The sequence below is a fragment of the Echeneis naucrates genome, chromosome 24, assembly GCF_900963305.1.
Source record: "Echeneis naucrates chromosome 24, fEcheNa1.1, whole genome shotgun sequence".
Taxonomy (NCBI): Eukaryota; Metazoa; Chordata; class Actinopteri; order Carangiformes; family Echeneidae; genus Echeneis; species Echeneis naucrates.
This window is the reverse complement of record NC_042534.1, coordinates 6,404,157-6,418,041: the sequence shown is the minus strand read 5'-3', so window position 1 is coordinate 6,418,041 and position 13,885 is coordinate 6,404,157. Positions and strand designations below refer to the sequence as shown.

General features: G+C 40.5%; 3 protein-coding genes across 5 annotated transcripts in view; 1 reads left to right on the top strand and 2 right to left on the bottom strand.

The window, feature by feature from the left end:
• Window positions 1-88: 88 nt before the first annotated feature.
• On the top strand, window positions 89-6,707 carry tram2 (translocation associated membrane protein 2). The gene is made up of 11 exons (XM_029496900.1): window positions 89-281; window positions 2,184-2,247; window positions 2,462-2,571; window positions 3,361-3,477; window positions 3,617-3,675; window positions 4,082-4,166; window positions 4,274-4,344; window positions 4,548-4,652; window positions 4,878-5,021; window positions 5,424-5,581; window positions 5,793-6,707. The coding sequence occupies exons 1-11, from the start codon at window positions 162-164 to the stop codon at window positions 5,867-5,869; spliced, it is 1,110 nt and encodes a 369-aa protein (XP_029352760.1). The 5' UTR covers window positions 89-161; the 3' UTR covers window positions 5,870-6,707.
• On the bottom strand, window positions 6,510-10,850 carry efhc1 (EF-hand domain (C-terminal) containing 1). Its single transcript, XM_029496899.1, has 10 exons — window positions 10,785-10,850; window positions 10,158-10,379; window positions 9,774-10,061; window positions 9,476-9,634; window positions 8,939-9,116; window positions 8,377-8,603; window positions 8,148-8,288; window positions 7,718-7,931; window positions 7,331-7,483; window positions 6,510-7,202 (listed from the first exon to the last, which is right to left on the bottom strand). Exons 1-10 carry the CDS (start codon window positions 10,848-10,850, stop codon window positions 7,174-7,176), a joined length of 1,677 nt encoding a protein of 558 aa, XP_029352759.1. The 3' UTR covers window positions 6,510-7,173.
• A 759-nt stretch (window positions 10,851-11,609) lies between these two features.
• Window positions 11,610-13,885, bottom strand: part of eva1aa (eva-1 homolog A, regulator of programmed cell death a) — a 61,210-nt gene continuing 58,934 nt past the window's right edge. For all 3 annotated transcript variants that reach the window (XM_029496270.1, XM_029496271.1, XM_029496272.1), the window contains one exon: window positions 11,610-13,476. In XM_029496270.1, coding sequence (XP_029352130.1) covers window positions 13,097-13,476 — 380 coding nt within the window. In that variant the 3' untranslated portion in view covers window positions 11,610-13,096. The remainder of the gene's footprint in view (window positions 13,477-13,885) is intronic.

Sequence of the window (13,885 nt, the reverse complement as noted above, 5' to 3'; positions counted from 1 at the left end):
AAGCCTTTGAAAAAAAAAAAAAAAATTATTAAAGGTATTTATGGCACTCGCCCTTTAAGGCGACGCGCATGCGCACGGCGGCGAGAAAGTTAACTCCTGAACTTCGTAGTCAGAAAAATTTCAGATTTATAAAATAGCGGAGAAAACAGCGGCGGGCTGACATGGCATTTCGCCGAAGGAACAAGAGTTACCCTTTCTTCAGCCAGGAGTTCCTCATTCAGAACCATGCCGACATCGTCTTCAGTTTTGTGATTTTCATTTTGATTGGGTTGATGTTTGAGGTGAGATGAGCTCTTCTTTTCTTCCTTCGTGTCACTCAGCTGTTTTTAAGATGGCAAAGCTGCACAAAGATGCAACTCCCAGCCGAGTGAAATGCTTCTCCGGGGTTTCTGGGACCCCGTTTATTTTTTTGCTTTGTTGAAAACAGAAAACCCAGCTTGTTTAGGCTGTATTGTAAGCTTTGTGTTTCCAGTCCCGCCGATATGGTGGCTACAGTTTTTTTTTTTTTTTGTTAACAAGTCTAGTGAACAATGAGAGTCGGTATGTTAGCAGTTCAGGTAGCAACGTGTCATACAAAAGCTACAGCTGATAAACTCCAGCCTTCATACTGCGAAACTCACGAGTTTGCATGTTTAAATGTTTTCGCCTACTTTCTGTTTTATGCACCTAATTTCTCGTATTGTTTCTTAAAGCGGGACCCAACAGGGAAAACTGCTATGTTGGCAGATATTTCACATAGGAGACCGATTAGAAAACTGCAGAATGTGATTAGCTTTCACTTTAAAATTCACCTGTTTCACCGTCTTGGCACCGTGTCGGTCCAGTTTCCAGCAAAGATAATCCGCTGCAACTTTTTTCATTGCAAATTGTGTGTCAGAAGCAACACACGGTTAATTTTCGGGAGGAAATAACGAATTTTCGGCATTCAAATTAAAAGTCCCATCGTGCGTCGTCGCGCACTTCCGTCTTTGCGGGTTTTATTTTGGAGAGCACGAGCGGAAGCGTCATCGTCTTTTCCCGCTAACTTGATGGTCGTCGTTAACTGCCACGTCTCAATCTTTGAGCCACTGCAATCCCGGGGGGGGGGGGTGAAGGGATTTCACCGCTGACACTCACTGCTTGAATTCATCAGCTGTTTCATTCACTCACAGTTTCTCTAATGTGTTCACAAGCGAGAAACCCATGCTGCCCTCAAGGCGATTGTGCAAGAATTTCAATCCGGAACACTGGTTGTGATCACACAGCTGGCAGAGGTTTTTTTTTTTTTTTTTTGAAAGAAGAAGTAGGGGATTTCCTTAATTTTTCTCAGTAATTTTTTCGCAGATGCTGCTGGGTTTGAGATTTTGGTTGATGACTTGTCTCTTGTGCAGCCCAGGTGCTAAAGGAATGACTGGCGACCAGCCGGACAGTGGTGCACACACAGGCTCCCACCAGATCTCACCAGGGATGTGTGTTTAGTCAAACAGAAAAAAACAAAACACATACCTGGAATTAATAAAGACAAACTGTTGCCATGTAAGAATTCATCAAGTGAAGTGTGCAATTTTGCTGCTTATAGTTGCTCCTGTTCATTGAATGTCAGATTGGAAGATTGGCTGTGGCAAAATAAGAAATTTAAAGACTTCAACAAAGGTTTGGGGACATTTAGAGAGACACTTCCTATATATATACACACAGACCAAACAATAAATCAAGTGAATAATCAGTACTGAAAGTAATACTTTAAAATTCTGGATAGTTTTATCTTATCAGGCCTTTAACTTCTCAGTGTTCTGACACATGCAACCCTGATTAAATGCCCACAGGTGGACACTGCTGCCAGATGGTTTGAGGAAACTCTGGTCTATTGCTTTATAGGGGTGCTTGACTTAATAATTTGTGAAGCTTTGTTACATCCTGGAGCGGTGCAAGCCTTATCATGCGGAAAGATTTTTCAGCAGCACACCTGAGGGACTTCACTTCCCGATAGTTGATTATAATGCTGGGGGCAGGGTTGACTGACTGTATTCTAAACAGCATTGTGTATTCTGAAAAGCTCTGATTTTTGTTGTTGCTGCCCCTCGAAAAACACCTGTCACATACCCAAATACATCCTATGACACCCAGATGATTGAATTCTTGATGTTGCGTTTGGATTTATTCGCTGAATTAAAATACTAATTATAATCTCATCTAATTTCCAGGCTACAGCCAAGACAGCCATTCTGTTCATTCAGCCTCAGTACAACGTCACCACACTATCACCAGGTACGCACTGCTGTTGAGGGTGTTTTAGTTGCAGTGTATGACCTTTGATTCACAAGCATGCCTGAAATTTAACTTCTGCTCCTGTTGCTGCTACACATTGCTGCATTACTGTCATTGAATTGTGATTCCAATCAGAGGTGTGTTAAAGATCCTTGATCGTTAACTGCTGCTGTAAACATGCTGAGAGTTACTGACTCCTCCTATGTGTGCTTAGAGGGAGAGGTGACATTGTACCATTACGGGTGGAAGGACTGCGCCACCATCCTCTTCTATTTCTTCATCGCCATCATCCTCCATGCAGTAGTGCAAGAGTATCTCTTGGATGTAAGTACCTCATGCATCGACAACTCACAAAAGGAGGCATGAAATATTTCGTAGAAAAGTGCAGATACACTATATGAAAATGACGCTCAAAAATTGTGCCAGACATTAGTTTGAAATAATCAAATCCAAGCACACAATTTTAGCCTTCTATTTCCAGGATAATCGGTGCAAAATTATAAAGTTCTATGCAACAGAAGGAAATTGAAATGTCTAATTATCATTACAAAAGTAAGTCTTCAAAAAAAGCTGTGTTTAAGGTATCTGTTCTGTTTTACTGTTCCCACAGTAGAACAGGAGTGTGCTATTAATGCAGTCAACTGAAACTAGGATGTGAGCTGTTTCCCTCTTAATGTGTTTGCATACAGATTGGTTCTTTGGTATGTAAAAAAAACAAATAAAAGCGTTAAAAAGTACCACATCAAATGCTGATGAACAGAATGTCGACTTCATCAGGCATATAAAGTGGCTGTCATTGCTTCAGTTCTCTTCAGCGACAGGAAGAGAGAGGGAAGCATTTCATTCATCTGAAAGTATGAGCCCTTGTGTCATTGTTTAGAAATAGGCCAGGGAGGAGGGATGAGGTTTTATTTTAGCTCCATCACCACAACTTCCAAAGTGTCTTGAAAAGAAGAACTGCTTCACCAACAGCCATAAATAGTATCCGCTGTCTTTTCTTGTCCCAGTTATTTGTGTTACTATGACTCTTTCGCCTGAATGACAGTGACCTGCCACCCATTCTGACTGGATCCAGCTGCATTCATATGGTCTGTTGTGTTGCTCATGTTGCAGAAAGTGAACCGGCGTCTGCACCTATCCAAGAGCAAGAATACTAAGTTTAACGAGTCGGGCCAACTGTGTGTGTTTCACTTGGTTTCTAGTGTGTGGAGTTTTTACATTGTCCTCACAGTAAGTGAGATTTATTTTGATGACTCATATTGTATTATGAAATTCCTAGTTACATTTCAAGCATAACCAGCTTTCAACTCACACACAACGGAAAGACAGTATTGAAGCATGTTCTCCTCTTCCTCATTTCTTCAACCAGGAAGGATATCTCCTGCATCCCAGCAGCCTTTGGGAGAACTATCCCCATGCACACCTCAGGTATGACCATTTACCACATTTTCTCAGTGATATATTAACATAAAATGCCATAGAGAATATGACAGGTTTCTTCCTGATATCATTATTTTTGAGAAGGTAACCTCTTTTTTCCACATCTGGATTCATCTACAAGTCTCAGAAAATATATTTTTAACCCCAGTGTAAATTAACTACGACTCAGTCCAAAATAAATAAAATAAATAAAAGTAGTAAAACTTAAAATTAAGGCTTGCTCCTTTATAGGGAAATGAGCCTCACCACCTTTTTGATTTTATACTTCCCTTGTCATTTGAAATGGCTCAAACTAGCAAGATGTCAATTTGGCAGTGGGGAAAATTGCACTGACTTTCTCTCCTTCTTGTCCTCTCTCCTGCATTCCCCCTGTCTGTTTGTATTTCTGCTCAAGGTTTCAGGTGAAGTTTTTCTACCTCACTCAGCTGGCCTACTGGCTCCATGCCTTACCGGAACTCTATTTCCAGAAAGTACGCAAGGTCAGTAAGGATGCTCTGGGAAGTAAGACTTAGGATTAAAAAAAAAAAACAAACAAACAAACGAAAAGAACAACTTTGCAAACAAACAATATTTTAATGTTTTTCAGGAGGAGATTTCTCGACAGCTGCAGTACATCTGCCTCTATCTGCTGCATGTCTCTGCAGCCTATTTGTTAAAGTAAGCATCTGATGGAAGGGCTTGCAAATTCTTGTCCTTATGACCATGAAAGAAGTAATAATGAAACACTGTGTTTGTGTTTTATGACCCTCCCTTAATCAGTGAGTGGCCTTGCAATGTAAAGTACAGTAGAAACACATTTCTTAGTCCTAGCAGTCTGTCATTTTCAGGGATATTCAACACGTTTCTGCTTTTCTGTGCAGTTTGAGTCGTGTAGGTCTGGTACTTCTCTTCCTCCAGTATGTGTCAGAGCTGGGCTTCCACATTGCCAGACTCTTCTATTTTACTGATGAGAATCATCAGAAAATGTGAGTAACCTCCCTAAGTTTAATACTTTAAGTTTTCCAGAGCATTTATTTTTATCCCCAAAACTCCAGCCTTTCTCCTGGATGTTCTTTTCACTAATCCACTGTATCACATGTTTTTAGGGGTTTTACAGGATTGTTTATGATTTGATCACCAACCATAGTTGGCCACCTAAGCAACTTTTTTTTATATTATTGACCATAATTTCTCTGTGTGGTGCTCTTCAGGTTTGACCTGTGGGCGGTCAGCTTTGTGTTTACACGGATGGTCACCCTGACCCTGATGTTCCTGGCAGTAGGGTTTGGTTTGGCTCGGGCTGAGAATCAGGGGCTGGACTGGGAAATGGGCAACTTCAACACTGTACTGATTAGGTAAAGCCATATCACTGCAGACAGACATGATTTTTATGGCATTGTATTTACTTTTAACACTATCGTAACTGTTCAGAATACACATACTGCCAACAACCTGTTGAAATTTGCATGTTTTATTGTTTCACAACATCAACTTATTCGATGTAGCTGGTATTTCTGATGCTTACTCATGTGAGCTCAAAGTAAAAACAAAAATGACACAAATGAGTCAGATTTTAAAAATCATACATGTTATTACAGTACAACTAGCCAAAAACTGTCAAGATCTCACCCTTATTTACCAGAGAAATGTAATATTCTTCACAGGCAAGGCCAGAAATGAATTTAAATCATTCAGACCACAAATAACACACACAACGTCAGGCCCAGTTTTATATACAATTGCTCTAATCCCTTCAGGATGATTGTTCTACTGCTGGTGTGTTTGACCCAATCTTGGCTGCTCTGGAAGTTTATCCGCTTCCAGCTGAGGCGCTGGAGGGAGTTCAGACATGAACAGGCTGTTCGCAAGAAGGCAGCACCAAAACAACCCCTACGAACACTGAAGAGAGACTCGCGTGAGTATAAACATCCAGTTAAACATGTTCCAAAATCCACTGATTTCTTAATAAATAGACAAGGAAGAGAAAGGCAGCAGTAGTCACACAACATTGCTATTTTCAGGAATGCGGGTTGTCATGATTCTGTTCTTAAAACACTGGCTCACATTACAGGTCTGATACTTCCTACTTTAGACTCACCATCTCTCTCTCTCTTTTTCTGTCCCAGTTGGTCACCATGAAAATGGAGTCCTTAAGGCTGAGAACGGAGCTTCTCCTCGGACCAAAAAACTCAAATCCACCTAAGACTACTCACAGACTGGCCTGAACAGCAGCCTTAGCCGAGGCTAAGGTTTCCATACAGTGAAACAAGGACGCTGGCAGCCAATGGTCACATGGCTTCTGGTTGGCTATATCCTGAGATGTTACAAAAACTCAGTCGTTACAGACTTAGGCTTGAATGCTGGAAAATGAAATCCAAAGGATCAATCCAAGGAAATCTCTCGAGCCCAACAGACATTTACTCTTCTCATCATATCAGTATTTTTATACATCCACGCAGCCTGCTATCCCACCCTAAGAAACACATTGTATGCAGAATGATGATTAAAATGAGTGAGCACAGTGTGGCAATGTCGAATGTGTCCATGCACATCCTCATACATAAGTACTGTATTGGTTGTAGTGATGTTGCAGCTGTTTGCAGCTCTTGCCTGAGCCAATTTTGCTTGTTTTTGGTCTGACCCATTGTAGCAGAGAAAATGTTACTGATGATATGCCCTGACATGAGCTTACTGTATCCTGGTCTAACTGTGATCCCTTTACCAGGTCAGGGAAGGGACTTTGGCCAAAAAACAGACCTGCGCTACTACCATTGATTATACGTTTGTTTAAAATCTTCAATCCGTCACTAGTCACTTCAGATATGCATCAAGTATGTATGTTGGATATTACCGCATGCCATTCCATGTTTTTTTTTTTTTTTTCCTTTTAATTGTTTTGTTAATTACTTTATTAAATAATGCAATTTTCTGAAATAAGATGTGGCCTAGTCAATTGTAACTGAGGCTCTTTTTAGATATGTTTCTCTATTTTCATTGTACTCATTTGACACATCTGTCAAAAAGTCTTGACTTTTTAGAGGTTTTTTTTTTTTTTTTTGCAGTAAAATGGACAAATCTATGCACAAATACTTATTGAGAGTAAAATGCTGCCTGACTTTAATTGCTCTTATGGCAACAAACAATATTTAGGTTGATAAGATTGGGTAATGGCTCAACACTGTTAACTTAATGCTAACAGTTGCTAGAAGTATACTTGCTCTGAGCTCTCTGCTTGTTTATGTGGCTAAAGGAACATAGTTTTGAAATATACTTTCTTGCTTACCCATAACTTTGTAATTTATTTAACAGTCAATGAAAACAGTGGGCCTCATCAAGCCCATCTATACCTGGAAGGTATATTAAAATTAACCTAGCCAACAATAAGAAGTAGTAGTATTTTATGATCTTGCCTGTCCAGTGCATATTGATCGTGTTAAGGTATTAAGGAAAAGCTTTGTTTCAAACTTTGATGGGTAGATTTACCAGGCAGAGTACATGTCTCTGGCATCATGAAGATGACCCTGCCACGTCATCACCTGATAAAGAAAGAAAAAAGCAACTTTGAGTTTAAATTGAGGTATATTATGCAAGTACATTTTTTTCAGTAACGTACGGGGCTATTTAGAGACAACTGAGGAGAAAGATGTTTAGATAACTATTGTACCATTTTGGTCCCCTGGCTGGTTACTTGCTGTCCCAACCCCCAGCTTCTGACGCAAAGAATCCAGTGTCTGAGAAGGGATTTGGCTTGAATTGGCCTCCAGGTATGTGAGCACATAGTGATCAGCATTGGTCAACACAAAGCGGTGGCTGAAAACTAAAGCAAGGGACAATAACAGACCGGACAAAGATGGCATGAGCTGAAGTTTGTGTTTTTGTACTGATGCCCTGACTAGAAAAAAACAAACAAACAGTAATTTGTTCAACTTAACAATTATAATTTTGGATAAAGCTCAATGAAACCAGATAAACACACCTTCTAGTACTGTCACAACATGAGCTAAATTTAGATCCAATCATACAAGTATGTTTATGCCATGGAGAAGCTCACCCTCTATGTTGACTCCGATAGCCAAGTCTGCAGGTGAGTAGAACTCAGGATTTTCCACTGAAGAGCCTGGCTTAGGAACACGTGTCTTCTCCAGGAACTTGCCACCGATGATACCAGAGTTGCGACTGGGCTTTTCAAAGATGCTGATCATATCATCGGACAGGAAGTAGGACAGAATGAAAAGTCTGTCTTCATCTTCAGGATTCTGGGAGACCTGGAATGTAAGTAACAAAGGACAACTTACAAGCAAGTCAAGAATTAGAACTCTGTTTGATCAATCCATTAAAAAAACAAAAAAACTTTTTCTGTTAAATGATCACGTCTTCTCTGTTACACCCTGGGTTGCAACCTAGAATGACCAGCAGGGACAAGCTGTAACTACATGGTTAAAGCAGCATACTGGAAATGGGGTTGCTAAATGTTTTCTTACCAGCTTGGCAGTGTAGCGCAACACTTTCTGATCATTCTCTAACATCTTCAGTACATTCCTTTTGGGAGGCTCAGGAAGCAGAGACAAACAATTCTGGAGCGAATCTTCAAGTGACCCGAAGCCATTGTAAGGAGGAATCTCCTGTGAATAAAGACAACATCGACGTGACATCTGCAATATTCAGTTTTGTAATGTACAAGGAAAATACATGAAAAAACCAGGTTCTCACCTTCTTCCTGTTGTGGCAAGTGTCAACCTTCTTTGGAACTTCAATGGGTTTCATCTCAATTCCTGGGTAATTATTCTTGAAATACTCCTCAGTGAAGGCATCGCAGTCATAGAGCAAAAAACGACGGCCCAGTATATTCATGGTTTGACCTAACTGGAAGTCTTTAGGAGAGTAGTATTCTTCCACTTCATGTTTGGAAACCTCCAGCACACAGCTGGGGAAGGGCTCTGGAAAGAATCAAGAAAGAGTAAAGTTTTGTGGCGATTTGTGGGATTGTCTTTTCTCTGTGTATTCTATAGACATTGACTTCAGGAAAACTTTCATACATTTTTTATTCCATGTTTATTGTGTCTATCATCATTTAGAATAAAGGAGTTAAATATCAATTTGTAAACAAAATTAAAACCAATAATTAAATACAGCTCACTCATATGATGTAAAGTTTGACGTGTATGAGATGACCAGATTCAGATAAGGCACCTAATAAAGGAGTCACTTACATCATATTATAATTAAATATGAGAAAATATCCATATAAAAGTGACATGGAACTGCATCTTACCTGGTTTCAATTTCTTGGGCAATCTTTCTCTTCGCATCAGAACAGGGAAGGGATCCCTTCCGCTATTGGCTTCATGGATCTCTCTGATCTCCACTGTGTCGTCCACCAGGTAATAGTGGATGGTAACTGGCTTGGTTTCCTCGTCAGTATCATCCCACAGGGCAAAGAAACGCAGCACCTGACCAAGAAGGACTTACGAGTCATAAAATAGAACTGGCAAGCAGCATTTCTTATTGCAGTTGGCTTTGCCTAATTTATTGGACCAGAATATTTAGTTGCAGAGATAAACTATAAAAATCTTCAATAAATAACTGCTCTTGATACTATTATGAGTGGTCTGCCATCGTCCCAGTAAAAGTTTTTGAATTCTTTTAACTGTAGTTAACATCATGGCCAGTAGACCGCACAAGCAGATCATTGTGTTTTTCTACATAGGTTGGATAAGAAAGGTTGCTCCTGCTGCTCTATCCGTAACTGTTAAGAATAGGGTTTGTTGTAGTTACCAGTTCAATTAGGAATGGAAGGAAGTGCCTTTACCTTACAGCTCATTGTGAGAAACTTGTGCATAGTGTCAAATTCAGATGATTCAGAGGAGGTTTTGTAGTGAGGCTGAGGGAATCTGTTCATTTTGCTATGAGAATCCACTGGCATCTGTGCAGGGTCATTTAGGGCAATGCCCTCACTTTCCATGAATTCCTGTATATTATGAAGATGAAATAAACTTAAATATTTTCAACAAGTGAACGGCACGGGTCCACGTCTGTGTCAGACACCCGAGAAAATATATTTTTTTACTGAAAGAAAGATAACCCAATCATTAAGGTGAGTAATGTACCTTTGTGAAAGCATCACAATCTGTGAGGTGATACTTGACTCCATAAACCTCCAGCTCCATGCGAAGGTTGAGGTCTTTCCACTGGTAATGCTCTCCATGTTCATTCTTGGGCAAACGCTGCCGTTTGATCCGTTTTCCCTGCGGTATCCCAGAGTTCTCCACCACTGGCTCATAGATACACATGCTGTCGTCCTCTAGGTAGTAGTAAATGACTACAGGGCGCACACGGTACACCTCCTCAGGGGAATACAAGACTTCCTCCTCAAAGTAGGCATAGAAGCGCAGCACCTACAAGGCAAACAATGAGTGAGTTAACTGGCCAGTTGACTGAGCAGGAGCAGTAATTGTCAAGCACTAGTCTGTTACTTCCAGGTGGTATTGTACCTTTTTGTCGAGGGCCACATGAGCCGGGACAAAGCTTTCAGGCAGGGTGTCATGACAAGCACCATAAGTAATGTCCGGCATCTCCATGGACAACTCAGTGATCTTCTGCTGGATCAGCTGCTCGGACAGAAGAGGATCCTGTCCAATGCCAACAGTTGGCCGGCGGGGCAGAGCGTAGCCGTTCTTGTAGCCAAGCGTCTGGGGCCGATGGAAGGAGGACTTCTGCAAAGGGAGATCATTGAAGAGACGTAAATTAGATAGGCTACAGTACTTTATATGAATTTGGTCATGGCTCACACAACACAACAAAGTACCTGATGCCCAAAGTAACCGGCACATGATAGTTCTGTACAAAATTGGACTAACGTGGGACCATTTTTACTGATGAATAGCCGCTACTGAACATTTTAAAAGTGAGTTTTTTGTTTTTTTTTTAAATACTAAAAATGAGAGCTGATTCTTCTGCTTTGAGCATCAGAGTCAACACTGTTTAACTGGCGAAATATAGGGATTCAGCTTTAATTACAGCGGGACAAACACACATTTTTCAACAAACGTCGTTGGCTAATTCTTATCAAACATAAAATCTTTCCGTTATGAAGCAACAATCAAAAACAACAATCTTACCGTCACATCTCGGACAGTGTATCCCGGTAGAAATGGTAATCCATGCTTATTCCAGTGCCAAGACATTATTCGACTTTTTCTTTTTTAACTGATTTCTCTCTTATGCAATAATTAGTAATGTATTTCTTACAGTTTATGTTTTGTTTTTTTTTTTTGTTGGTGTTGCTGTTGGCCGTAAAACGGCGGCCCCTCCGTGGTAAGTTTATGGTAACCATGGAAACGGCACGACAGCAGCGAGGGGAAAAAAAAAAAAATTATAAAAAGGAAATAAATAAGTAAAATAATTAACATCTACCAAAACCTCATCATGAAAATGAAAGTAAAAAAAGTACCGATTTATTAAAAATATATACATAAGAAATGTTTTTGCTTGACTCGCTTTAGAATTAATTTGAGTGAATTCAGTCATGACTTTCACCGTCTTAATCAAAGACCACCTGCTTTCAAAGGATTTTCTATTAATTAAAAAAATCGCATATAAATGGATAAGTTTTATATGTAAAATTTAGAGAAATTGTATTTTCCTGTATTTACCACTTGGGGGCGAGCAACACCAATAAATTGGCCCATGTCAGCCCATTGGTTATAATATCACAAGTTTTGGAGTTCATGATTATCATATTATCATATCATATTAAACAAAAAAGCCAAACTGGTTATTTTTGAACACAGTTTATTCCAAGCACAGGAGTCATATTTTGGTCTTATTTTACCAGCTATTGGCACATTTGAAATCCCATGAATTAAATTTAAACACAGGAACTGTCGTTCTAAAAACTATACAGAGTGGCAGTCTTTATGTGGATGACCCTAATATGTCCTGTGTACTCTCACTTAAACTTTCAGTCTGAAAAATACCAACCTTTTTTTTTTTTTCTATGCTTGATCCAGGGCAGCACAAGCAGAACTGGATCGACTATAGCTTATATCGCAATATGATTTAGGAGAAGCAGTTTCTCATGTGAACACATTTTGCAGTGCTTGTTCCTTCTGCAGATGGCCATGAGCAGTGCTTACCACAAGCATCTGTTTAGCACTGGCATTTTTTTTAAAGGAGGCACATGACTGACAAAATAGACTAAGTTTGCAAACTTAGTCTATTTTCTGAGAAAGGATCAGAAAAAATGTTTCTAACAAATTCATGTGTATTAAAATTGCCATAATCCTAGTATGTACATTTACATCTGTTGAGCAAGACATTCCGGTTTTACACGTGCCCCACTTCAGAAAATCAACAAGAAAGGTAAGAGGGAATACACGGATAAGATGGATTTGGCATTTTCAATTAAATCATTTGACCAGTTATTTAGAAATAAGCCAGCTGCACTGCTGAAAACAGTAACTTCATAGCTAGATAAGGCACTGCACTGTGAATTAAACATACTGTATCAAAAACAAGGTTAAATCACGGAAACCTCTTTGAGGCTCTTTATATGATATTTCTAATTTCTTTTCTTTAAATGCTGACATAGCTGTTTAAATGGGCTGATCGCCTTCTTAAGAAGCAAATACATCAACCAAACACAGAAACACTAGGATTGCATCCCTGAGGTGCCAGACAACTTTCGCCAAGTATAAAAATAGCTCAAAATAAACCATACTTGAGAACAAAATGACACAACATCAATAAACTATTAAATATTATAAAATATATTTCATAAGGGTTGAGATGAATTCCCCCAAAAATATCTTTTGGTTTTTATAAAGTTCTAAAGGCAGCATGGTTATTCACTGTGGAAAGATTGTCTTACGTTATCCCATTGTCCAGTACACTGTGTTCTGCTTTACGCTGCCCCTCCCGGGAGTTCACACATGAATACTGGAGGGTACTGAGCACAAAGCTCCAAGTGTCACAGTCTCTTGCAGTTGCCCCATGTTCTGTATAAACAGACTCTGAGGCGTTGGACCTTCAGTCGCTATGTAGCCTCTGGAGACCAGTGTGTGTCTAAGAAGCTCACCTCATAAATCCACCACTTCAAAAAGGCCAGCTGAGGCCATGGTAGAGGCAAGGTAGCTGTTCACCCCTCAGTTCCAGCAGAAAGATGCAGCCAAGAGTCGTGCTTATCATGCGGTGAGCTTATTCTTTTCCTAAATGGGGTATAACGTATTACACCCAGAGGAATATGCCAACCACCAGAGGGGACTTTTTTTTCAAGTCTACAATTCCTTCTGCTGTTCTCATCAACAGTCACAATTGTATGCTTGCATATATAGCTTCGTCAGGGCCTTACGTCTTGCCCCTTCCAACCCAAGTGCATCTTAAAATGTGTTCAAGTCAAATAAGTTTTGTATAAAAATCCTCGCAGCAGTGCTCAGTAATACCGGTTGAGGCTCCGTGTCCCGGGGATGTCCGGTTGCCCGTTCATCCAGATCTCCCGGATGATTCGCTCCCTCTCCTCGAGCCTCTGTGCTCGTTCTAGCTCTTCTGCTGATGTGAACACATTCATGTTAAGCGTGCGTTCAAATCGCCGGTGTCTCCGCGCCGACAGGTCCGAGGTGGTGTCCCAGTCCGAGTCTGAGTCGCTGGAATCCGAGGAAGAGTCAGCGGGACGTGGTCGTTTCTTAGTGGGAGGTCGCTGGCGAGGTTGGCAATCAGTGCGACACGAGATTTGGACCACCAGGGCGAAGAGTGTGAGGAAGAGGCCCAAACACACACCGCAGACGAAGAAGAGCGCTGCCCTCTCTGGGTGGTCTGTCATGGAGGAGAAGGTAAAAGAAATTGAGCAGAGAAATTTTACGTCCAGTCGATTTCTCAAAGACAACCTCAAACACTTAATTGGATCTTTCTTATCCTGAGGGTCACTCTTTTTATTTTCCTCTGCCCTATTAAGCTTGCTCTGTTAAAAAGTATTTCACTCACTGTAATGAACATTGGCTGCAGACCTACCAGGTCACATGGCTCACTGGCCTGGCCTGGGTTCCTGGTTTGTTTCAGAAATTCTGCCAACCCACCTAGTGTGTTCTGTACTGTACTATATGCTGTACTTTTCCTTCCACATTGCCAGAAATGTATCTCTGCAAGCTGTTTATGTCGTTTGGGTGTTAACTTCAAGAAGAGAGTGGAAAAGATGGAGCTGCTTCTCTACTTATTCTCAATAGTC

Bases quoted from the DNA above. Each gene is read 5' to 3' on its own strand.
- tram2 (XM_029496900.1), top strand. From the start codon at position 162: ATGGCATTTCGCCGAAGGAACAAGAGTTACCCTTTCTTCAGCCAGGAG. The intron at 3,478-3,616 runs GTAAGTGAGATT...TTCTTCAACCAG, and splicing joins GTTTTTACATTGTCCTCACA to GAAGGATATCTCCTGCATCC. The intron at 5,022-5,423 runs GTAAAGCCATAT...TAATCCCTTCAG, and splicing joins TTCAACACTGTACTGATTAG to GATGATTGTTCTACTGCTGG.
- efhc1 (XM_029496899.1), bottom strand. From the start codon at position 10,850: ATGTCTTGGCACTGGAATAAGCATGGATTACCATTTCTACCGGGATAC. The intron at 10,380-10,784 runs GTAAGATTGTTG...CTCCCTTTGCAG, and splicing joins ACACTGTCCGAGATGTGACG to AAGTCCTCCTTCCATCGGCC. The intron at 8,289-8,376 runs GTGAGAACCTGG...CTTTATTCACAG, and splicing joins CTTGCCACAACAGGAAGAAG to GAGATTCCTCCTTACAATGG.